This window comes from Nuphar pumila, chromosome 3 (assembly GCF_984573655.1).
Source record: "Nuphar pumila chromosome 3, dmNupPumi1.hap1.1, whole genome shotgun sequence".
NCBI lineage: Eukaryota > Viridiplantae > Streptophyta > Magnoliopsida > Nymphaeales > Nymphaeaceae > Nuphar > Nuphar pumila.
Window position 1 is genome coordinate 91,237,153 of NC_143251.1, and position 27,108 is coordinate 91,264,260.

Genomic DNA, 27,108 nt, shown 5'->3' on the forward strand with positions numbered 1-27,108 from the left:
AACTCAGAGTTTTTGAGAAAATCAAATCTTAATAAAGACTTAGAAAGTTCTAAGAAAATCAACTTCTCTCAAATGGAATTGGGAAATGAGTTTGGAGATGATGCAAATTGAATGAATGAATATGAATTTGAAAGATAACTCTTTGAGGAATTGGGGAAATCCTTTTGAAATTTTGAGAAATGCAATGCATTTTTGAAGTTAGCCTAAGAGTATAGGCTGAATGTGGCTAATACGAAGATAAGAAATTTGGGTTTCTTTCGTATTCTGACTATGGCCATAAATACGAATTCCACCAAGTTTATAAACTCCATAAGAGCTTGTGCACGTGCCATTCGTGTCAACCATAGTGATTTTGGAAAATGTGCATATGTATCATTATACCAGATATTGAAATTTGCAGAAATAAACTATATCCAATGCAGTCCTATTCTAAGCAGAAAATGTAAATCTTATTCCAAATTATTACATCTGATATTACATTGAATTGAATAAATGAAAAAAGATAAGATAACTAAATCCTCTTCTTGAATGTTCCTGCAAAACTAGAAAACATGTTAGCACAAAAATATAGGTTTATCTGGATTTATCCGAAAATATTGAAAATTATAGGATATTATTCAGATATAAACCCAATTCATACCCCCTTTGATATAAACATGAGAAATAAGTAATCAAATTCGAAAATAAACTTGGAAATTCGAAATTGGAGTAAAAATGACCAAAATACCCCTGATGACCTTGAAATCAGGGTTTTCTAGAAGAATTTTTGTAAAATTTGGAAATTTGAAAATCAAATGAAATAAAATCAAACACAACATGATACAATATGATGATATGCATGAGAATTTAGAAAATTAAAGATTGAAAATTCGAAATTGAGGTCAAAATGACAAAAATGCCCCTGATAGCAAGACTATGGCCTTGAAATCAGGGTTTTCTGAAATAAATTTTGTAAAAAGTTGAAATATGAAATATAAATGATATTGAAATTAACCCTAATATGATATGATATGCTTATTCACATGATAAAAACCCTAAAATGGCAAAAATATCACAAAATATTGAATTTAACTTGATTTTCGCTTGATTTTCGCCTTTGAATTTAAAAGTAAACTAACACACAAAGCAAATGAATTTGGAATTGAACCAAATTTGGCATGGACACCTAGACTGACTCTAAAAACAGAATGGAACTCGAAAATATATTTTTTTGATATTTTTTTAATATGAAAATTAACTAAAGATCCTAAAAATCAAGATTTTTGCCTAAAATTCTAAATCTAAACTGAATTTTGGGTACTAAACTACCATAGAAATTCCCCAAATTTTATGGGGTGACAGAGGACAGTTAGGCAAAGATTATTGCTTTTTACAGATTCTGGTTTTGACCTATGGTCGGAGCTTGACAACTCCGACAAGTCGGATCAGAATTCGGCGACTCTAGAACTTAGGGCAGACTGACATATTTCGGGAAAAATTATGGGAAAAATAGCAAACAGTGGAGAAAATGACTGAAATTTTGGGAGAATGTCCTTGACAAACAGAGGAACAATTCCTCTTTTGATTGTTTTAGGATCCGAGCTATGGTTTGGAAAGGAGCAGAGGATTATCAGAGGTCTAAATCTCTGTAATTCTCAGACACTAGAATTTGACAGACTTTAGGGAATGACAGAGGGAATAATAAGGAACAATTCCTTTGTTGAAAGTTTTGACATCTGACCTGTAGATTGAAGCATCACAGCGGATTAGGGTTGGTCTAGACCCTGACAAGGAAAAATCGAGATTTTCACAGGGGCCTAGGAAATTTGATTTTTGGCAAGAACCTAATCTCCTTAGAAAAATCTAGGAAAACAGTAGGTTCTAACAGGGATCCACTGTATTTTTTTAGGGATGAATCAGATCGTCCATCTGGGAGATCTCGGGCCGACAACTCTGCTAAAGAGAGGTTCGAAAATTCCAGAGGGTTAAAAACCCAGTCTGGAGTTCGGTTTTTAAAAGGAGGTTGCATAACCCGTATCAAACCAAAATTTCGGCAGGCTATCACAGACAAATATATATGATCATCATGAAATTTCCAAGATTTAAAGATAAAAAATCAAACATGGAATAACAACTGGATTCTACATTTAACTAGAAAATTTGTAGATTCTAAGTTAAGGAAAGTAGAATGGTAAATTGAATAGAATGAATGTTAAAACTAATCTAGATGCCATTTTCGAAATATGAAATTACACAAAATATGAAGATAAAAAGAAAATAGCAGGGGGGATCTGATCCTCTTTAATATTGGCTAATCGGAATGGGGGATTCGATCTATCGAATAAATGAATAGCCTCATTCACATAGCCTTGAAAGAATCTAACTTTATATCCACACAAATCAGATTTCTAAACTCAGATTTCTCATTCCATTCATAAGAGCCACATAAAATAGATAATACTCTCATACCATCATGCTGCAAGGTAGATAATCAAGTGAATATCGAATAGAGAAGGGGGGATATCCTTACCTTGGATCGGTTGCTTTGGTATGACTGAAGCAAGGAGGTTGGCACCACAAGGAGGTATTTCAAAGTGGAGGAGGTGCTGTGGTTGCAATAGTGTTTGGAGGAACGTGCTGGAGCTGCAGCAACTTGGAAGTGGCTGAACCTTGTGAACCGGCGGGAGCAAAGGAGGTGATGGGGTCACCTTGAAAATGCTGGAAATGGAGAGGTCGCTGGAACCGTGGGCTGAAGGCTGCTGTGTTGGAGGTGAAGCCACCAAGGGAGGAAGTAGCTGCCGTCTGAAGTGCTTCAAGGGAGGTGAACTTGCTGGAATCAATGTGTGTGTGTGTGTGTGTGTGTGTGAGAGAGAGAGAGAGAGAGAGAGAGAGAGAGAGAGAGAGAGAGAGAGAGAGAGAGAGAGGAACTCAAGGGGGGCTGGGCGTGTAGTCCATGGGGAATGGAAAGTGAAGATGGGTCTTAAGGTGGCTGGACCAAGGAAAGGGGAAAGAAAGAAAGGAGGGAAAGGAAGAAGGAAAGAAAATAGAGGGAAGAAGGAAAGAAAGAAGAAAGAAAGAAAAGAAAAGAAGAAGGAGAAGAGAAAGGAGGAAGAGGAGAAGAAAAGAGGAAAGTGGGGGTCGACCAAGGAGAGAGGGAAGGAAGGAAGGAAGAAAGAAAGAAAAAAAGAAAGAAGAAGAAAAAAAGAAGAAAAGAAAGAAAAGAAGAAAGAAGAAGAAGAAGAAGAAAGGAAAGAAGAGAAAGAAAAGGAAGAAAGAAAAGGAAAGAAAGAGGAAGGGGGGTCGACCCCCTTGTGGGTCCCACCTCCTCTCACAAAAATAAAATTAAAAAAAAATAAAAGAAAACAAAGAAAAAAAAGATATTTTTTTTATTTTAAAATGAAAATGTAAATACAAATGAAGGAGCCATCTCAGAGTGGGCTCATTTTCCAAATTTGAAATTCATTTTGAGGATCAGAGGGGTAGAATAGTCTTTTCAGAAAAGATTTCCGGACGAAATGAGTTATTTTTGGCAGTTTTTGAAATAAGCTCGGAATTTGAAGTTCTATACCCCGTTGCGAGGCAAATTCAGTTTAGAATTTGAGAAACCAAGTTTGAAAAGAATTCAGATTGTTTTTCTCGAGAAAATATTTTCAAATTTAGAATTCTAGGGGTAAAAATGTCAATTTTGGAAACCCAGGGTTTGAAATTGATTTATGAAAACTTTTAAAACTCAATCTAGATTGGAATTTATAAAACTGGAGTTCTAGATCTCGAAAATGAAATGAAATGTGATGAAATGTTATGAAATGATGAAAAATGACGAGAAATGATGTGAAATGATATGAAATGCCATGTGAAATGCTAACCCTGAATGAAGAAATTTGGATATTGGACTCTGATTGATATTTGTGCCAGTTCAAAAAGTGATAAAATTGATAAAAATGGGCAAAATGGTGCAAGAAATGGTTTTTGGGCTCTACCGGGCCAGAGTGACACTGAAAATTGAGGTGTGAGTTAGATTGAACTGAAATGAACGGGATTGAACTGGGTTTTAGAGTTTCAGAACTTGACTAGACTAACAAGACACTGACTCAATTGAACTCCTCGACTAAATTGTCAAGAAAAACTGCCATTTTTAGAGAAATGGCGAGAAATGGTCACTGAAGTGGAGTGAGTTACGAGTCAGCACTGGGTTTGAGCTGGAATAAAGGTCAGTAATACTGAGATGAACTAAAACTGAAGCTCAAACACCAGCTCAACTGACTGGACTCAACTCAATTTCAGCTAAAAGAGATGAAATAGGCTAAAATGGGCTCCTAGACACTTGGAAGTGGTTTTGAACTGAAGTTGAAGCGCTTGAATTCCTGGTGAGCTCAAGCTAGATTTAGGGGAACATGATTGATTGAGAATGACTGACTTAGGGACAATTGGCTTGGACTTGAGTGAGAAATGAACTCATTTCTGAAGAAATGATCCCATTTTGGCAGGAATGGTCAGAAATGAACATGACCTGCTCACTGTGAGCTCAGGTGAGCTAGAAATGATTGACATTTTAACTGTTCTATGCTTAAGAATGAGCTTGGTTGACTCTGACTGACCAGGGGTCTGGGATGACCTAGGGGTAAAATGGCAATTTTCTAAGACAAACTCGGGGTTGGACTTGTACTGACCTACCAGGCTTGGCATTGCACGAAGGGGTATATCTAAGAATTGATGAGGTAAATTTGGGGTGTTTACACCCAGGCAGCAGATCAGATCAGATCAAATCTGGTCAATCTGATCAAAAGATCAGAATGCCCCAATCTGACACAAACACTTAGCCTGTGTAATACATCTCTTTTTTTGTTTTGTTTTAATATTATGATTAACCAAACTGATGGCAGGCTACCTATGTTAAAAATTAATGAAACAAGGATTTCTATTATGCAGCAGAAAGAAAAAGAATAAATAAGAACCTAGAAAGCTAATGCATGCAATACTACGTAAAGAAAAGAGGGAGAAAGAGACGTACCTACTGGTCCGTTTCCGACAGATGGATTGAGAGAAAAGAGCAGTCTTCCACGATCTATGCTCGTCACGCTACACCCTTTGATGAAGGAAGCAAAAACTGTTGGCGAGGAAAAAGGGTAGAGGAGAGAAAGAAAAAGAGGAAAAGAGGAAGAAGAAGTACAAGAGAGGGAAAGAAGAAACCGGCTGGTAGAGAGAGGTAAAAGAGAGAGAGAGAGAAGAGAGAAAGAACGGAAGAACAAGAGGAGAGGGGGATAGAAAGAGGGGGCGTGATTCTCAAGGTGGGAGACACCCCCCTCTGTCTCTTAATCTCTTATTTATGGTTAGTGATTAGGGTTAATTAGGTTTTGTTAGAAAAATTTCAGAAAGAGTCCATAAAATTTTCAAATATTTCCAAAGACTTCATTTTCTAAAAACCTATTTAATTTTACAAAAAGGCTAAAAAAGGACTAAAATTTGCGTAAATTACAATTTGATAGAAATCGATGAAAACCTTCGCAAACAAGTATTTTTAAGCAATTATTGCACATGATTATGCATGCAAATGTATGAATTTATGCAAAAAAATTATGCATGATCAAATTTCCTCAAGCTTATCGTTTGCTAGTCCTTGAGCAAACTGTCCTAACAAAAACAAACTAAAACAAACTAAAACAAACAAAAACCTAACTCACTTTCGTAGGAATCACGGTTGCATTTAGCGTATGCAACAAGCCTTTTAAACTCCCTGCCTGCTAAACGACTTCGGTCTCTCTAACGCCTCAGGAAAGGGACCTTTGGGGATATAGGACTTAAAAGGCTCAGATAGGAGAGCCCTTTCGCTTTCCTGAGGTATTTCAGTAGGGACTGTTTGCTTTTCACTAGGTCTCTCGCTTTCTTCTGCAGCCTCCCTCGCTCTATATTGTTTCCCGCTCCTAAGCATATGTCATATGCAGGCCATGTATCGGGTCCTTACCCCTAGGGTTACCAACAACTGGCTAGGTAACACCCCCTTGCTTCGCCTGCTAAGCGCCTCGATGAGCTGTCCCATCTGTGTCTCAAGTTTCGCAATGGAGTGCTTGTGGGAACTCAAGTTTGCTTTGAGATCCGAGAAAGCCTGCAACATCTTGTCCTCGAAGGACTGGCTAGAAGCAGGCTCCTAGGACGGAGGTTGACTATAGGAAGGCTGGGTTGGGGGGTAGTTAGATCTCTGAAAACCAGGTGCATAACCGCCTTGCCTGGGTTGGTTCTGGGAAGAGATGGGGGTTGGATTTGTGGATTTCTCCACGAGAAATTTGGATGGTTACGCCAACTTGGATTATAGGTATTGGTAAATAGGTTGGGTGCGAGCTTGGCGAAACCTTGCACCATCTGAGCTTGCTCTTGGACAAACTCAGGGTACTGTGGTGCCACGGGGCAGTAAAAAACATGGTGTACTAGGCTATCACACAAGTTACACACCTGCATGGCTGAGGAGGGATTCAACAACTCATCCAATTTTTGGGTCAACAGGTCGACCTTGTTATGCAACTCAAGGTTCGTCCCTAACTCGAAGATACCAGCCTTCCTGACTCCAACAGGGGCAGGTGTAGCCTTCTCAGATCGTGATGCTGAAGCGTGATGCATTGAATTCTCACTTAGGGTCTCAAATAGAGCCTATGCCTCATCCTCACTCTTCAGTATGAAAGTGCCCCCGTAGGCAACATCAACCATTTGACGGTTCTTCTCATTCAGTCTGTCATAAAAATATTGCACCAGTTGCCAATGAGGCACCTGGTGGTAGGGATACTTCCGGAGAAGATCTTTCATCCTCTCTCATGTCTCATGAAACATTTTCCCCTCAATTTGTGAAAAGCTGGTGATGGCTTTTCGATATTGATTTGTCTTACCAATCGGGAAATATTTCTTGAGGAACTCTCTTTGCACGGTAGATTGATCGCATACGCCTCTTGCCAACTCAAGATTTATGAGAAGAATTACCCGACTCTTTACCTGGAGTTAGCCGCAGTTGTGTTTGCGTTGAAGATATAGCGGCACTACTTGTACGGTGAGTAATTTGAGGCATTCATGGATCACAAGAGCCTCAAGTACCTGTTCTCTTAGAAGGAGCTGAACATGAGTCAGCGGCGTTGACTTGAGTTTCTCAAAGATTACGACTTCACCCTTTCCTACCATCCAGGGAAGGCGAACGTTGTGGCTGACACCCTCAGCCGCAAGTCTTTAGGAGTTTTGGTCAACCTACTTTACTTAAGATGGAGACTGATCGATGATCTGGTCTCCTGGGAGCCGTTTGCCAGTATGCGGAGTTCGATCAGATTGTCGAACATGGTGGTTCAGTCTGAGCTATTCACGAGGATTGTTGTAGGACAGATGAGTGACCCACACTCTGTGACCCGCACTCTGAGAAGTGGAGAGCCCAAGCGCTGCAGGACGACACCTCATTCTGTCTTGCAGAGGATGGAAGCATATGGATAAGGGATCGTATTTGGGTCCCTAGCGACCCTGTTTTGAGAGACGAGATCTTGGCGGAAGCGCACAAGACCAGATACACCATCCACCGGGTGGTATAAAAATGTTTAAGCACCTACATCAGAGATTTTGGTGGAACGATATGAAGCGAGACGTGTCTGAATATGTCTTGAGGTGTTTGACCTGCCAGCAGATCAAGATCGAGGATAAGAGACTATTAGAACATGAAACAAATATGGGGATATGGATCCAGTAAAGGATCCATATCCGATACAGCACATACATGTTTTGTAGTTTAATGTAATATGAATTACTAATACAAGGCAGTTTCGTCCTTGTAAAATATTGTAACCCTATTAAGTTAATGATGTATTAGTGCTGCAGCAACAAAGAAAGTTTTGGGCTGCCGATTTCTCAAGAAGAGCTCTCTCTCTCTCACTCTCTCTTTCCATCATTTCCTTCAAACACGACTGCTCAAGGCAGTTTTCACATGGTATCAGAGCACGCTGTATTTCTGAGCATAAAAGGACCTTCCTCAGGGACGTGAAAAGCCAAGTTCTCTTCCTCGACATCAGTCCACGTGAACTAGCCAAGATCTGCTGCAGCAAAAGCCGAGTTCTCCTCGTTCTCTTTAGAACACGTGAATAAGGTATTCCTCAGGGACGTGAATCGGATCTTCTCCTCATTACTGCAGAAAAACACCAAGTTCTCATTCTTTTCAGAACACGTGAATCTGGTCTTCCTCAACGACGTGAATCAATCCACGTGAATCAGGTTGTCTTCCTATTCCCCTATTCCTTTTCTGTCATTGTCGGCTACATGATTTGTCCCCTGCACCTTTTTTTTCCAGCAACGATTAGCTATCTATATCACAGATCTGAAAGACATTCAGATCTGCTGTGTGTGTTCCAACTGATCTGAAATAAATTCAGATCTTCACTCGTTTCCTGTATTACACATTGTTTCATGCACAACAGTTTTTTTCTCTCTCCTAGTTCATGCAAAAAAAAGGGGCCGAGTTCTTCTTATTCCTCGTGACTTCATCTCCTTTTCTTAATTCACACACAGCAACTGCTGGTCACGTCTTCTTCTTCTCCATTCATTCACAGTTTACACAAAAGGCTGAGTTCATTTCTTTTGGTACCACTTTCCGTCACAGATCATAAGTTGCATCATTTTATGATAGCAGTCCAAATTGTTTCTGTCATAAGCTGCATCACTTTATTCTTTATTTTAAGCCACATTTCTCTGTTTGTTATAACCCTACAAATGGATACTTCAGGCAATTCTGGTCTTTCTTTCAATTTCCTGGGGCAGCTAATTTCGGAAAAACTGAATACAAATAACTATTTGACTTGAAAAAGGCAGATTACCCCTTTTATTCACAGTCAAGATCTTTCAGGTCACTTGGATGGCTTCACTCCAATGCCTCCAGAATTTGTCACAACCGAAGCAAAAGAGGATGGAGGAATGTCAAGCATCATTCGCAATCCTGTTTTTATTGCTTGGATGAAACGTGATCAGGCTCTTGTCGCGTACATCACTTCCACACTGTCGCAAGAAGTTTTGGTTTCTATTCCTCATGATTGCACATCTAAAGTATTGTGTGAGACTTTAGCTCAGACCTACTCTCCGATATCAGAGGCTAAAGTGTTGTTTCTCAAGCGTGAATTTCAGCTTTTAAAGAAAATAGCAATGACCATTATTGAATTTTTAAACCAAGTTAAAAGCATCACAAATCAATTAGCCATTGTTGGATATCCAGTGTCAGATAAAGAAAAGGTGCAACAAACACTGAATGCCTTGGGATCAGAGTATCATGTACTTGTCACTTCTTTATTATGATTGCCTTCGTTGTCCAGTTTTGAGGAATTACGTGCTAAACTCTTCCAGTACGAGATGTCTTTGAAAAACATATCTGATGCTTCAGCAGGGCAATCATCTACGCATGAGATTCTTGTCACAGGGACGTTTGCTGATCGTGCACGAGGAGGGCGTAGTAGAGGTAGGGGAGCTCAAATCCAGGGAGGACGTGGATTGCTACCTACTCCAAATTCCACTGCCAGCTTTTCAAAGAATGTTCTCACATGCTACCAATGTAACAAACGAGGTCACATCAAAGCCAACTGCTAGTTCAACCCACAAACTCGTAATAGAACACAAAACAATAGAAATGTTGTTACATCAGGAACTGCAGGTACTTTTCGGGTCAGTGATGATGCTAAGGATCTTCTCTTATCTGCTATGGCCAATTTGAATCTGAAACAGAACGATGATGAAATATGGTATGTAGACTCTGTGGCAGCAGCTCATGTCACTGGCAATGCAGGTAAGTTTTCTACTTTGACCCCCTATTTTGGCAAATCTAATATTGTAACTGGAGATGAGACTCACCACTCTATTTCAAATATAGGCAACGTCCTCATCCCTTTGTTCGAGTCTTCATACATTCCTTTATCTGATGTTGTTCATGCACCAAACATTAAGAAAAACATTGTCTCTGTTTCTAAGCTTGTTGACTCTACCAATTCATCTGTGAAATTTGATCCTACTTCTGTCTTTGTCAAGGATCTTCAAACGAAGGAGATGTTCGCTAAAGGAGAGCGACGTGGCAACATGTATATCTTCAATGAAGATCCAGCTGCTAGTGTACTGAAGCCCAAGTCCGGTCATGTCTCCAAAACCATTCTAAGTATATCCAAATGTAATAAGCCAGATCTTTGACATTCTCGTCTTGGTCATTGTAGTCAAGTCTTTATTGAAAAATTAGTGTCCAACGGTTTCCTTTCAGAGTCTGTTTCACCTTTGTTAAAAGACAAAGTATGTCCCAGTTGTCAGGTCTGCAAAAGTCATGTACTTCCTTTTCATCAAATAAATAAAAGAGCTTCCATGCCTTTTGAGATAATATGTTTTGATGTTTGGGGCCCAGCTCCCAATCCTTCTTCTTCTGGAAGTAAATATTATATATCCTTTATTGACAATTTCTCTCGTTTTACCTGAATATTCTTTATGAAGCACAAATCAGAGGTTTTCCTTATTTTTCGTCATTTTTATGCCTATGTCAAAACCCAATTCTCTCAAAATATTCGAACTCTCCAATGTGATGGAGGTGGTGAGTATTCCTTCAAAGAATTTTTAGATTTTCTCCAAGATAATGGGATACATATTAGAATTTCTTGTCCGTACACTTCACAACAAAATAGAATTGATGAACGCAAACACAGACACATTGTGGAAAGTGCAATGAGTATGATGCATGGTTGTAACTTGCCTATTGGACTTTGGACAGAAGCTTTTCATACTGCCACTCATGTGATAAATCGCCTTCCTATGCCTATCCTTGAAAATTAATCTCCCTATTATGTTCTCTTTGTTGTACATCCTGATTATGATGAATTACGAGTTTTTGGATGCACGTGTTATGTATATATCGATAAATTCATGAGAACTAAATTTCAGGACAAAGCCTCTATATGCCAATTTGTAGGCTATGCAGATGAACACAAGGGTTACAGATGCTATGATCCTGCCAGTAAGAAGATCATAATCTCCAAAAATGTTGTTTTTGATGAAAATAGTTTTTTGAGAAATAAAGATGATCACAATCGTGATCATATTGATGCAACTGCTAATTGGTATGATCCATGGCTCAACGCTGAGCTCATTTCACACGCTGCAGAACATACTACTCTGGCCCCTGAAAGCATACATGATGAGACAACTTCAGATAAGGCATCAGAAACAGAATGTCTGAGATACAAAGGAAACGTTTATACCCGGAGATCCAAAGAGCAGATAGATATACCTGCTGGAGAACATATGGCGTTGGCCAATGACAGAGAGGCACCTAGAAGATCAGGCAGGATAAGGCATCCTATTGAAAAATGGGTAAGTTATGACAACTTTTCTATGAATTTTCAGATCTTTCTATCCAAGATTGAAAAACACGAGGAACCACTTGGGTTTTGTTAAGCTATTCAATCTAATAAATGGATTGAAGCGATGAATGAGGAGATCGAGGCACTTCATGAGTGTCAAACATAGGAGATAGTTGGTCGTCCTTCAGATAAGAATGTTGTTGGCTCAAAATGGGTATATAAGATTAAATATAAACCGAATGGTTGCATTGAACGATACAAGGCACGCCTTGTTGCCAAAGGTTTCACTCAAGAATATGGCTAGGATTATGATGAAACGTTCAGCCTAGTGGTGAAAATGAGAACTATTTGTATTGTTCTTGGCCTCGCAATTGAACATGGATGGACCCTTAGTCAGCTTGATGTTAAAAATGCATTCCTTCATGGGGATTTAAAGGAAGAGGTCTACATGAAGCAACCTCAAGGTTATGAAGAAGGGAACCCAAAAGAATATGTATGCAAATTAACCAGAGCACTGTATGGCTTGAAGCAAGCCTCCTGGTCATGGTTTGAAAGCTTCGCTTTAGAAATTCAGAACTATGGTTTCTTTCGTTCTCAACTAGATCATTCTCTATTCATATACAAGGATGGAACCACTATGGTTTTCTTACTTATATATGTTGATGATATCGTGATCATTGGTAATGCTCCACATCATATTCAACGAATCAAAATTTTACTAAGTATGCGATTTAAAATGAAAGATCTTGGGGAACTGAGATATTTTCTTGGTGTAGAGGTGGACAAATAGGATGAAAAAATGCTATTAACTCAACACAAATACACTCAGTCTTTGTGATGGTGAGTTATATCCTGATGCAGGCAAGTATCGCAGTTTAGTGGGCATGCTACAATACCTCACTTTCACTAGACCAGACATTGTCTATTCTGTAAATCAAGTATCTCAGTTCATGCATGAACCGAAAACTGGTCATATGGATGCTGTTAAATGCATTCTTCGTTACTTAAAAGGCACGGTCGGTGATGGACTCACATATGTACAATCTTCATGGAGAATAACAAAACATGACATATTGGCCTATACAGATGCAGACTGGGTGGGGGATTCAGATGAGAGGAGGTCTATTTCAGGATGCTGTGTTTTTATTGGAGGAAATCTTGTTTCATGGAGTAACAGAAAACAGAAGGCAATGGCGAGATCTAGCACAAAGGCAGAGTATAGATCTATGGCAGCCACCACAGCAGAAGTGACCTGGATTAGGCATTTACTTACAAAGATGGGAGGGAATATCTCAAGTTCAACTCTTATGTGTGACAACAAAAGTGATATACAAATTGCGTTCAATCCTGTTCATCACAGTCAGACTAAGCATATTGAGATTGATCAACATTTCATCAGACAAAAGATAGCAGAAAGAGAAATTGAACCGATCTGTGTCTTCAGAAGATCAAGTTGCTGATATGGTCATAAAGGGCCTCACAAGTAACCATTTCTGGTATCTGAAGAACAAGTTACACATGGTTGACTCCCATGCGCAACTTGAGGGAGGGTATTAGAACATGGAACAGATATGGGGATATGGATCCAGTAAATGATTCATATCCAATACAGCACATGTTTTGTAGTTTAATGTAATATGAATTACTAATACAGGGCAATTTCGTCCTTGTAAAATATTGTAACCCTATTAAGTTAATGATGTATTAGTGCTGCAGCAACCAAGAAAGTTTTGGGCTGCCGATTTCTTAAGAAGAGCTCTCTCTCTCTCTCACTCTCTCTTTCCATCGTTTTCTTCACCAAACACGACTGCTCAAGGCAGTTTTCATAAAGACCTGGCGGAGTGACGCAACAGATGGAAATCCCGCAATGGAAGTGGGAGGACATCACCATGGACTTCATCGCTGGCTTACCAAGAACTCGAAGGAAGCATAATACGATTTGGGTGATTGTTGATAGGCTCACCAAATTGGCTTATTTCCTGCCTATTCGTCTCAGTCAGTCACTGGACAGTTTGGCAGATCTTTACATTCGGGAGATCGTGAGGCTTCACGACATTCCAGTCTCCATTATTTTTATCGCGATCTGTGGTTCACATCAAGGTTTTGGGGGCAACTTCGGTTGGCATTGGGCACGAAGTTGAAATCTAACACTTCTTTTCACCCTCAAACTGATGGGTAGTTTGAACGTACGATCCAGACGTCAGAGGATGTGCTTCGCGCTTGCATGATAGACTGGAAGGGAGAATGAGATTCTCATTTTAATTTGGCAGAGTTCGCATACAACAACAGATATCACGCTAACATTGGTATGGCCCCGTAGGAAGCACTATACGGGAGGTCTTACCGTTCACCTGTCTATTGGGACGAAGTCGGTGATCGAAAGCTGGATTCGCCGTTGGTACTGCAACACTACATGCAGCAGGTTCAGATGATTCGCGAGCGACTCCGCATTGCGCACAGTCGGCAGAAGAGCTACGCTGATTGTTGTCGTCGAGAGCTTTCTTTTTCGACTGGAGATATGGTTTTTGTGAAGGTATCATTGACGAAAAACGTATTCCGATTCAGGAAGAAGGGCAAGTTGAGACCCAGATATGTTGGGTCTTTCGAGATCTTGGAGCGGATCAATGAGGTGACTTACCGAGTAGCACTGCCTCCTCAGTATGTGCAGATCTACAACATTTTTCACGTATTCATGCTGAGAAAGTACGTTCACGACCTGTCGCACATTTTTCACTATGATGACATGGACATTCGAGGTGACCTGACGTTCGAGAAGAGACCTGTAGCAATCGTTGATTGTCGCGACCAAGTGCTTAGATTGAAGATGATAGCTATTGTCAAGGTGCGCTGGCAACACCATGGGTTTGAGGAATGTACTTAGGAGCCTGAGGCTGACATCAGAAAAAAATACCCTGACTTGTACTTTGAACCAAGAATTCAATGAAATTTCGTAGACAAAATTCTTTTAAGGGGGGTAGGATGTAAAACCCACGTATAAAAAAAACCCTTTGGACCTGGGTCGGATCCGGATTCGACTTGGATCCAAAACTCATTAGGGTTTCGAGCCCCCACCCGTGCCTTTATAAGGCAACACATGGGGGAGGGGGTGAGGGTTTCATTCGAAACCCTCTGCCCTTTTTGCCTCCCGTCTTCCACTCGCACTCCCCCTCGCCCTCCCCCTCTCTGCTGTGTTTTTCGACAGGCCGTCGCCGACCCACCGCCACCACCCCCGACGACTCTCTCTCTCTCTCTCTCTGTCTTCTCTCATTGCCTCCTCCTATCTTCCTTTTTCCCCATATGTGGCAGAGGGGAGGGCGCCATGCCCTTTCCTTGTCTCGCTCGGGGTACAAGTTGCAGTGGAGGGACTCGACCCCTCCCTGCACCCTCTAGTAGCGGTGGAGGGGCTCGACCCCCTCCCCTTGCCGTCTGCTCGTAGAGGAGGGTCTCGCCCCCCCTCCCTGCTCCTTTATGTTCGACAGGCGGGGCTGGGCCCGACCTGACAGTCGAGCCCACCCCCACCGACCTTCTTCTTCGCCGGCAGGCGGGGCCTGCCAGCCCTCCTTCTTCGCCGACATGCGGTATTACAGGAAATGTTCATGTTGGTATTTGCAATGTTAAAAATATGTTAAAAGATAACTTTGATATGTCTGACTTAGGATTCCTAAGATATTTCTTAGGCATTGAAATTGTATACTCTCCAAGAGGTTATATACTTTTGCAAATGAAGCTTGCTGCAGATATATGTTTCAAATTTGGGATTTCAAATGACAAGAGGGTGGAGACTCCTGAAGTGATCTATGCTAAATTAAGGCTGGAGGATGGTGTTCTTTTAGAAGATCCCACACCCTACAAACAACTTATTAGTTCTCTCACATATCTGACCATTACCAGACCAAACATTGTGCATGCTGTTCACTCTGCTAGCCAGTTTCAGCACGCTCCTACAACTGTGCATGAGTGTCGTTTTATGAATTGTCAGATACATAAAAAATACCATTATTAAAGGGCTATTTCTATCCTCAACCTCTTCCTTAAATTTACTTGCTTATGTTGATGCAGATTGGAGAGGTAACCCTAATGATAGAATCTCAACTACTAGTCTTTGTGTATTTTTAGGAGATTCTTTAATTGCCCGAAGATGCAAGAAGCAACAGAAAGTCTCGCTATCCTTCACTGAAGCTGAATACAGGGCTATGACAACTACGACAATGAAACTTGTATGGATACGAAGTCTTCTCAGAGATATGGGTGTAGACATTTCTGGACCTTCGAAGTTGTGTTGCGACAACAAAAGTGTCATTTATATCGCCAGTAATCACACCTTCCATGAGTGCACTAAGCACATAGAGATGGACTGTCACTATGTTCGTGATGAATATCTAAGAGGGACAGTAACCCTGCCATATGTCACATTTGAATATCAACTGACGAACTTCTTCACTAAAGCCCTTCTTGCTCCCCGTTAGGAATATATATATATATATATATATATATATATATATATATATATATATATATAGTGTGTGTGTGTGTGTGTGAAATACCTGATAGCATTATTTTCATCTTTTTACATTGTTGTTTTAGAAACAACTATTTCTTGTCAAATACCTTTTTTAATTTATCATTTTTTATTTTTTTCTTTTTAGCTACCATTTGGGGTCCCACATAAGGACGTTGGGACCCCAACAGTCATATTTATGACCGTTGGGGGCTCCCAACGTCCCTATGGGGAGCCCCTAATGGCTCTCCTTTTTTGCCATTCCTCACTTGTATAAATAGGGGTCTTTCCCCTTGTATTCTTCAAGCTCTCGAGCTCCATTTCAATAAGAGCATTAATATTTTTTAGTTGTTGCCTTCATTAAGGCTTGTTTGGATTGTCCCATAGTGGACTTTTCTCTTGTATTTCTCTCTTGTACTTGTCTATTGTAGGACATTGTGAATGCATTAAGCATTCTTTATATTTTCGCATACTTCATTACAGACAGACCTCTACTTTATAGATAATTTGACTCTTCCTTCAAGCTCATTTTGTACTTATGTCCAAGACAAGAGTATTGAAACTTGGCATAAAAGATTTGCACATCCAAGCTACTAAAAAATGTATCTTTTTTCTTTTGGAAACAAGTTTTGTAAAGAAAAAGATATGAATTGTAAAAATTGTATTTTGGGGAAAATAAAGTCTATTCCATTTCCAACTAGAACATTTATTTCAACAAGACATTTTGAATTGGTGCACTCGGATGTATGCGGTCCATCTTCAGTCATGTCTAAAGGTGGTTATTCATATTATGTAACATTCATTGATGACTTTACTAGGTATGTATGAATTTACTTTCTCAATGTTAAATCAGAAGTTTTCTCCTTTTTTAAAGAATTTTGCATAAAAATTAAAAATCAATTTCAAAGTAATATCTCTATTCTTAGATTCGGTTCGGGTGGAGAATATCTATCGAATGATTTCCAAAATTATCTTAAGCAAAATAGAATTTGTCATCAAAGATCGTGCCCTAGAACACCTCAACAAAACGGACTAGTGGAAAGAAACCATAAGCATATTATAAAAACCGCTAGAATGTTGCTTATTTCAAAAAATATCCCTAAATTTTTTTTGTCCGAAGCTATTTTAACTTTCACTTATTTAATAAATCGTATGCCATCAACCAAATTGAAAAACATCTCTCCTTATGAAAAACTTTTCAACATGACACCCAACTTCAATCACTTACGTATTTTTGGTTGCAAATGCTTTGTACTTTTACATAAAAAAGATAAGTTGTCTCTAAAAGCGATTGAATGTGTTTTCCTTGGATACGATGAAAATAAAAAAAAGATATAGTCTTTGATTTTAAAAATAACCGACTTTATGTTTCCAAAGATGTAATCTTTTTAGAAGATGAAAATGGTTTTGAAAATCTTGATAAGAAAGATGAAATTGACTATATGTTTATGTATTATCTTTCTCCAACAGAAGATATGAATGCTAATGATGATTCATTGAATGACTTTGAAGAAATAGATGATACACATAATGAAAATTCTAATATTGGAACATCACCAAGTAGTGATGATATCGTTGATAAAAACCTTCAAGTTTATACCCGGCATAAGCAAAATAGACCTATTAGTGCCTTAGAAAAATTCTCTCAAAACAATGAGTCTCTAGAAAAAACCTCCCTTAGACGATCTACTAGAGAATCCATTCTCTCAAATAAGTTTGTCCCGTGAAACACTAACACCTAATTATAGGGCTTGCTTAATAGCCCTACACTCCCATCATGAGCCCACACATTATAATCAAGCCAAAATTATACCACACTGGATTGAAGCCATGAAAATAGAATTAAATGCTCTTAAGAAATCTAACACTTGAAAAATACTTAAAGTTCTTCTAAACAAAAAAACTATCGGATGCCGGTGGATTTTTAAAGTTAAGACTAAAAGTGATGGTACTTTAGAACGATATAGGGCAAGATTAATAGCTAAAAGATGCTCACAAGAATATGATATTGACTATGAGGAAACTTTTGCACCCGTGGCTAGAATGACTAGTGCTAGGACCCTAATAGCTATGGCGTCAACTAAAAAATGACTTATTTATCAATTGGATGTTAAAAATGCCTTTCTTAATCGCAAACTAAATGAAGAAATCTATATGAATCCTCCGTCGGGATTTAACCTTGAACAAAGAAAAACTCTTAAATTTTTAAAAGCTTTATATGGTCTTAAGCAAGCTCCTAAGGCTTGGTATGATAAATTTTATAATGTCATGACTAGTCTGGGTTTTCATTCATGCTATACTGACACTGCTCTCTTTGAGAAAAATGCAGGAACTATTATTGTTATTCTCTTACTTTATGTCGATGATATGATTATAATAAGGAATGATCACATTGGTGTTTGTAATGTTAAAAATATGTTAAAATATAATTTTGATATGTTTAACTTAGGATTCTTAAGATATTTTTTAGGAATTAAAGTTGCATACTCTTTCCGAGGTTGTATACTTTCTCAAATGAAACTTGCTGCAGATATATGTAATAAATCTGGAATTTCAGATGATAAGAAGGTGAAAACTCTTGAAGTGATCAATGCCAAACTAAGACTGGAGGATGGGACTCTTCTAGAAGATCTCATACCCTACAGACAACTCATTGGGTGTCTCACCTATCTGACCATTACCATACCTGACATTGCTCATGCCGTTCACTCTACTAGCCAGTTTCAGCATGCTCCTACAACTGTCCGCATGAGTGTTGTACTAAGAATCATCAGATACCTCAAGAATACCATCACTGAAGGGCTATTTCTATCCTCATCATCTTCATTAAATTTACTTGCTTATACTGATGCTGATTGAGGAGGAAACCCTAATGATAGAATTTCAATTGCTAGTTTTTATGTCTTTTTAGGAGATTCTTTGATTGCCTGGAGATGCAATAAGCAACAAAAATTCTCGTTATCCTCTCCTAAAGCTGAATATCGGGCTATGACAACTACCACTATGAAACTCATTTGGTTATGAAGTATTCTCAAAGATATAGATGTCGACATCTCCGGTCCTTCGAAGCTATGCTGTGATAACAAAAGTGCAATTTACATTGCCAGTAATCACACCTTCCATGAGCACACCAAACATATTGAGATGGACTGCCATTTTGTACATGATGAATATCTGAGAGGAACGGTTACCTTGTCATATGTCACATTAGAATATCTGTTGGCAGACTTCTTCACTAAAGCTCTTCCTGCTCTCCATTTTATTTTTATTTTTGACAAACTTTCGATCATCTCCCCATAAAGTTTGAAGAGGGATGTTAAAATATATATATAAACACACACACACACACACACACACATATATATATATATATATATATATATATATATATATATATATATATATATATATAAAATATCCGATAGAGGTATTTTGGTCATTTCACATAGTTGTTTCTAGAAACAACTATTGTAATAAATAATTTAGTTTTTATTCTTTTTATTTATTTTTATGTTTTTCTTTTTTACATTTAATATGCATTCTCCCCTTGTATTCTTAAGCTTTGAGAGCTCCTCTTTAATAAATATATTTTCTTTTTATTTGTATAGCCCTTTGAGGCTTGTTGTATTGTCCTATAGTGAACTTCTCTCTTATTTCTCTCTTGTGCTTTTGTTGTTGTCCATTATTGAACATTGGGAATGCATTAGCATTCTCATTTTTATTTTCGCATACTTCATTACAGCCGCCTGTCGTACTTGAACTCCATGGTCATGTCTTTAAAGTTCCACCGAATAGACTCCAAGGACTGCAACCACTGCACAAAATCGTTCCCTAGATCTCGAGCCGAATTCTAGGGCAGTGGGCGGTGTACCTCAGCCTGCTTCTGTTCCCAACTACCACCTCGAAGGGATGTTGGGGTGTCATCCCACACTTGGCCCTTTTAGCTGTCTTAGCGCACAAGAAGTTGTGCATTGACCCATCTATCAGAACTGAGATACTCAGCTGGTCGAATCTCTCAGGTACTCGTATCGTCTGCGATACCTAGACACTAGCTAGGGCGTGATACCAAATCTCTGGAACCTCCTTCGGAACGACCTCACCTGTGTCTTCCAACTCAGCCTCGCTGTCGCACTGGTGCATGTTGAGGACCTTGCACCAGTGGCCTTTCACTTATACTTCGTCATAATTGTAGCAAAGGCCCTTCCGACAAGGCTCCTCCATCTGCTCGCGGGTGAGCCGCTTCACTTGCACCACAGGGCGATCTTCTGACTTACGACCTGACGGAGGGTACCGGTCCTTGGCCCGATCTGCATGTTGATCACGGTAGGTCTCCCGTGAGGGCTCGAGGGTTGCCCTGCTAGGGTCTGGTTCCCTTAGGACGTGTACCTCTGACTAGATGTTCCCCTATCCTTAGCCTAATGCGAGTTCTGTCAAGATAGCTTCTCTTTGGCTACTCGTGCCAACTCGAACCCTTAAGTTAAGGAGGTAGGTCTCACGGCCTGGGCCTTTATCTGAAGGTCGGGCTTGATCCTGGCTATGAACTTTCTGACCAAGGATTCTTCGGACCACCTGGTTACCAGGTTGCTCAACCGTTATCGTATCACCAAGGCACAAAAAGGCCTCCCAAGGAAGCCTGCCCATCTGGGTTTCTAGCCAGTGGTACCATCGGATGCCCTTGTTCTCCAGGTGTATCCTCCTTCGGCATTTTGGCAATCTTGAAGTACTGTTCAACGCTGAATACCAGCTAGTGGGGTCATCACTAGCAAACTTTGGGAAGTCCAACTGGGGCTGGCGGACGGAGTAGGTTGTTGGGTTGATCTCATGTCCGAATTGTTGGTACCTGATCCCTCAAGATGCCCTGATGGGCTACCCTGGGCTCCACGGTTTTGCATGGAGTCAATGATCGTATGCACCAGCTAGAATCGCTTATCCAATTTACCGTTTAACGCATCTATGCGTTCGTTCATCCTAGTGAGCCTTTCCTCAAAATGATTGTCGCGAGCTTGAATCTCCGTGTGGAGCTTGCCAATCTGATCCTAAGCTTGTGTCATGCTTGAAATTTCTAGGGTCGATACAGATTCAAGAAACAAGTACTGGGGGCTCACCACCAAACAAGAGCACTTTACGCATACGATCCACTAAGAGCAGGGCTTGTGCATGCAAGATTGATCTTCAGGGCCCCAAGCTGAATTCAGCCACACACCTGGGTTGGTCAGACCCTCCCAAAAGCGCTGACTAATCCACTGGCGATCCAAAAATCTGATCTTGGTGTGGCCTACAAAAGAAAATCAGCCTTACACGTAGCACATCGCCGAAAAAAATACCTGGTACTCAACAAAGAATCCCAGGTGACACCTAAGGACTAGACCTAATAAGAATGCCAAGAAAAGGGTTAGATTGCACATGATCGGAACCGTGAAGGGCGTGAGCCCTTGTTGACGTGAAAAAGAATCTGATTTAACTCTAAGAACGAGGATATGGTCAATCTTGATCCCGTAGGAAAGCCTCGCTTTGATACCAAATGTCAGGACCCGACCTCAGGGAGTGGCGGTTCTGACAGATCCAGACGTGTGGAAGGCTTGGGCGTGAATCCCTGAAGGGGTCGTCGGCAGGGAGGAAGGAGAAAATCGTTTCCTCTTTGTCGGCATCCTGTGTAGGAAAGATGGTAGGAGCATGTAGAAGGAGAATATTGATCCCTCAGGTTTGGAAAGTCACGAACAAGAATGAATAATAGAGATTCACTCAATAAACTTCATTAAAGAATAAATCAAGAACAAACACTTATATGCAGTCTACCTCAGATTCCAACCTCAAAGTCCAAAAGAACCAAGAGTCCTAAGAAAGTAGATAGTCCAAAAAGAAATAGAGTCCAAGAAGTAGAAATCCAGAAAGGGGCGACGTCCTCCAGTCCTTGTGTGGCTGGGACTCTTAGACAGATCGGATCCGGGTCGGGTCTCTCCCTTGGATGGACTAGGGTGGTCCGTAACAGCGAGCTTCAGCCAACATGATCTAGTCTTGTCTAAGAAAAGATATATCTTAGACCTACTTGTGAAGGTATCCATGCAAGGAGCAAAACCTGTATCCACGCCTATGGATATCTCTCATGCTCTTTCAACAACCTCAGGGTCTAAATTCAGTGATCCCACCTTGTATAAGAGCATTGTGGGTGTCTTGCAATATGCTACCCTTCCTTGGCCAGATATTTCCTTTGTACTCAACAAGGTATGCTAGTTTATTCATGCACCAACTGACACTCATTGGGCAGCTGTGAAGCATATATTATGATACCTAAAGGGGATTCTTCATTATAGTTTCCTTCTGAAGCCGCCCTCCTAACTTGGCAGGATGTCCCGATGATCGCAGGTCGACTAGTGAGTATGCCATCTATTTTGGGTCCAATTTAATTTCATGAAGTTTCAATAAGCTACCATTTCTCGCTCCAATATAGATTCATAATACACGGCTATTGCCAATGCCACAACCGTGTTGACTTGGCCTCAAATTCCAACTCTCTGGTGTGACAACGTTGGGGCCTCATACTTAGCTGCTCATCCCATCTTTCATAACCACAACAAACACATTGAGATTGATCTACATTTTGTGCCAGATAAAGTTTCAAAAAGAGAGTTATTGGTTCGGTATATTTCAACTCAAGATCAACTTGTTGATGTGCTGACTAAACCCGTCTTCTCCATGCCATCAACTTCTTTGTAACAACCTTATTGTGCTCCTACCCTATTGAACTTGAGGGGGGATGTTAGAGCACACGTTGGACTCTCTCAAGAACCCTCTCATGTTGGACTCCCTCAAGAAGGACTCTCTAACGTGGGACTCTCTCAAGGATCCCAGCTCAAGCAAGTCTCAAGATCAAGACTCTCAAGAGTCCAAGTCCCAAAAACGTAGACTCCCAAGAGTCCTCCAAACCTCAAAAAAGTGTAACCCAAAGAAATCCTCTCATTGAGGACTTGTATTGTTATAACTTATAAATACAATAACAATAAAAGCTCTCAAGCGATCTGAGGTGAGAGCTGTTTCCCTGTGGACGTAGGCACGTGAATTGCGGAACCACGTTAAGTTGTGAATTGCGGAACCACGTTAAGTTGTTGCCCACTGTGTGGTTGCTTGTGTTGTTTTAACAATTTGGTCTCCATGTATTTCTCTTCTTCTTGTTGGTTTGAGATCATGTCCTTTATTGATTTAGGACACCTTTATATGCTTTATTTTCTTTTATGTTAAATTTCTATGCAGAAAAACATTCCGTTTTCTCCCAGTCTTGATTCTTGTAGTTTCTTTTCAAATATGATGCTGTTACTTGTTGTACATTTGGTCTTCGATTTCAGTGCATGAATATGTGTGGACTCTTTCCTGCATTTCTGCTTGTACCGTTTGGTTTGTTAGATGGCTGGGTTTTCTTCCCTATTGTTATCTTTCTTGTGTTTGGTTTATTAGATAATCAATTATCTTCATTTCTTGATTTCTTTTACTTTTGAAGAATTCTAGTTTGCAGCTTATGTAACAGATCTGAGTCAGCTTGTAGTTCAAATGAGAATCATGCATTGATATGAATATGAATACAGCGATGTTTTATAGGGTATGCTCTTTTTAATCTGCGGAAGATTCAGCGGTGATGGAATATTTTATTTTCCAAAGCTTAGCTGCTCATTGATATGTTATTTACAAACTTAAACTATTTCTTTTTCTGGTTTTCATGTATAACTTGATTTCATGAATGTTATCAGATAAGTCATTACTTCTAGGCTTTTCTGTTAGTACCAGTTGGTTGGTTAGATGGCTCGGTTTTCTTTACTATTGTTATCTTTTGTGTTTGGTTTATTAGATCATCAGTAATCTTGATTTCTTTTACTTTTGAAGAATTCTAGTCTGCAGCTTGTGTAACAGATCTCAGTCAGATTGTAGTTCAAATGAGAATCATGCATTGATAGGAAGACAGCAATGTTTTATAGGATATGATCTTTTTAATCTGCTGAAGATTCAGCGGTGATGGAATATTTTCTTTTCCAAAGCTTAGCTGCTCATTGATGTGTGATTTACAATCTTAACTATTTCTTTTTCTGGTTTTCATGTATAACTTGATTTCATGAATGTTATCAGATAAGTCATTATTTCTAGGGTTTTCTTAGCTTGCTACTGAAGACAAACCCCATTGTCCAGGAATGTGGGGGAACTGTTATTTTTCAAGGCATGCAGGAGCTGCCTGTATCAGATCCCTTGGTTAGGTTGATGTCATATAGCTTTTAAGATCTTGAGAGTTTGCTTTGGGCCATGATTTTTTCTCTGATTTAGTTACACGGAGAAACCCAAATCCTGGTAGCAGGTGAATCATAGATCGATCACCCAGGGGGGAAAACTCCGTGGCTAGGACCCTTGCCCCCAGGGCATATGTTGGCCGTCGGCTTGTGCAGTGAGGTGACGCCTACAGGAATTGAACCTTAACCACCCATATGACAGCCAAGGCCCATCCCCACTATGCCAACCCCCCTTGGGGCTGCTTTGGGCCATGTTGAATTGTTGATTTAAGGAGTTGGGAATTGGTAGTCTCAACTTAACATCTGTTTTACTAACTCACTTCCTTTTCTTCTTTCTCTACCTTGTAAATTTTGATTATTTGTTGCTTCTGAAATCACATTATCTGTTTCACAATCATGGATTTATGTGGAACAAATGCATGGTTCAGTTATTGAAAAAATGGTCAGCTTTTTACAGTTCCCGTGTAAAACAGAAGGCATTTTTGTTGGATCTGAAGTAGATATTGTCTGTTGGAGTTTGTGAACTAGGAAGAATTTGAGATTTGTTTGTTCTCTTGTTTCTATAATATTGAAAAATTCATTGGAACTTCAGAAAATGCTAAACAATTCAATTTTCATTAAGCAACTCCTTTTTTTCCAATCTGCATTTCAATAAAGTCCCTTGTTGTATCATGTTTGCACTAAGTACAGAAGCAGGAGCCAATGTTGTTAAAATGGGTATCAGTTTCTAAAGGAAAAACTAAGAATCGAATCAAATCGGTAATCGTTTGTGAATCGTCAACTTTTTGCCATCAGATGATACATGTCATGAAACAATAAAATAAATTAATCAATTTTTTAAACCCCCTTAAAATTATTAAAAAAGTGACTTAAATCAGTTGTGAATTGGCGCCTTTTGAATCATCATTGGGCCATTTCGATCTGAATCGGCGATTTGGACCAACCGATTTTAACATTGCCCGGAGCTGTTAATTTCTCAAACTTAAAGAGAGCAATTTAAGTCATAAATTTCATCTCTTTATCTTCATTTTTACGTCGATAGTGGTTCTATTTAGTGTCTGAGATTAGATTTATTTTTGGGGGGTTCTAATTTACAATTGGAGATAATATTGGTATTTAAATTTAAAAATGTTTACATGCTAGGGTTCTTTTTGAAGGCCCATGCTCTTATAAGGTGCATAATTAATGTTGAAGAGATTGCTGCTTTTCATTTCTAGAAGGAATTTATTTCATAGATTTTTTTTCTTTTACCCCTCACAAGTTTTGCTTGAACTATGCTAAGCAAACAAATCATAAGTTTGGTATTTTGTTGGTGTCAATTGAGTTATTCCTTTGACATAGATTTGCCTACTGCTGACTGTTTTCGTGAATAATCAGGTAACTCTTGAGGTCAAAAGAGAAGCCCAAATCCTGAACCTATCAGAAAAGCTCAAGGCTGGTGGAATTGCTCACAAGTTATGGATTGAACAGCCAGAAAACATCCCCACCTGCCTTGCCACCAAACCATACCCCAAGTCTACTGTCTCTTCTTTCTTCAAGAAGCTGAAGCTATGTAAATGATTGGAAATTTTCTCATTAACTTCCAGTCATTTCAGTTTATCAGAAAGAGATACCAATTATGCAATGCTATTTTATCATGGTAGATGTGTTACTAACATGAAATTGTTTCCACACCAGCAAGGAAAATTCTGAAGGGCCCAATAGTGGAGGTGGAAACCAGGTTTCAGAGAGAGAACCAGGTTTTGTATTTGGGGGTAACACAGGATCTGGTTTTCATAAACCAGGTTTTCATGGAAATCTGGTTTATAAAAAAATCAGGGGACCCAAGTTTTTCACCCACAAAACCTAGTTTGTCGGGACCACCACCTCATGCTTCTTCACCCCGTAACCCCTCAAAACCACTGTATTCAACATATGGTTCCAGCCATTTTCGGGCTGGCCACTAGTTCTTTTTCTTTTGTTTTATTGACTTCAACCGGCCATTTCCGACCAGCAACCGGTCAGAAAAGGTGGCATTGTTGCTGTTCCTATCGGATGGCACCAACCCAGCCATTTTCTGGCAGGTGGCTGGCTGTAAACTACTTTTTTTTTCTTTTTTATTTTTGGGATTGTCTTGTCATTTTCTGGCAAGCCACCGGCCTGAAAATGGTGGGACTAATGCTTCCCTTTGAGTGGAATCAGTTCAGCTATTTTTCTTCAACATTTTATTTATTTTTTGGATTGTCCAACCATTTTCTTGCCAACCACTGACCGGGCTGGTGCTGACCTTGTCGGGTGGCACCAGTGTGGTCATTTTCTGGTCAGTGGTTGGCAGAAAATAGCCCAGACAATTTTTTTCAATGTTTTTTTTTACTTTTTGAATTATTCGGTCATTTTTTTTACCGTCCATCGACAGAGAAATGATTGGACCATTGCCGACCTTATTGGGTGGTACCAGCCCGGTCGTTTCCCAACCAATTTGGACCAATATATATATTTTTTAACATTCTCCATTCATTTTTTGAGTTGTCTCGACTTTTTCCAGCAATCCACCAACCGGGAAATGGCTGGCTGGGGTGGTGCCACGAGCTTGGCCATTTCCTAGGCAGTGGTAGTTAGAAAATGGATTAATATTTTTTTTTTTGAAAAATGAACGTACTATCCTTGTAAAAATAGTGTTTTTCAAAATGCCTTACAATTCGCTGAAATCCTCAAGTCCAAAATTTTGGATTCTTGACTTTTTACAACATTTTTATCCTATGCAGAAGTGAACTTGCTGATGTTTGCATGACAGATATGACATCAAGGAGATTCACATGAACAATTCATGGACTTATGAAATTTTCCTAAAAAGTTTGTGAACCTAGCTAAGTTGAATCCCAACAAAGGAGTTTTATATATCAAATGCGGGCATCTTTTGAGATTTGCAAGCCCAAACCTTCTATAATTGAAAAGTTTTACCTCAACAGGTATGGTTCATATATTCACGACAATCCTGATATTCGCATTGATGTCATGCGAACATTCTTTAACTAAAAACTCGCTTAAAGTC

At 39.6% G+C, this 27,108-nt stretch overlaps 1 protein-coding gene across 1 annotated transcript in view; it reads left to right on the top strand.

The window, feature by feature from the left end:
• LOC149843125 (uncharacterized) overlaps nt 1–25,741 on the top strand; it is a 45,295-nt gene extending 19,554 nt beyond the window's left edge. The window contains exon 2 of the mRNA XM_089999611.1: nt 25,455–25,741. Within this exon, the coding sequence (XP_089855737.1) occupies nt 25,455–25,637 (183 nt within the window). The 3' untranslated portion in view covers nt 25,638–25,741. The remainder of the gene's footprint in view (nt 1–25,454) is intronic.
• The last annotated feature ends 1,367 nt before the right edge of the window (nt 25,742–27,108 follow it).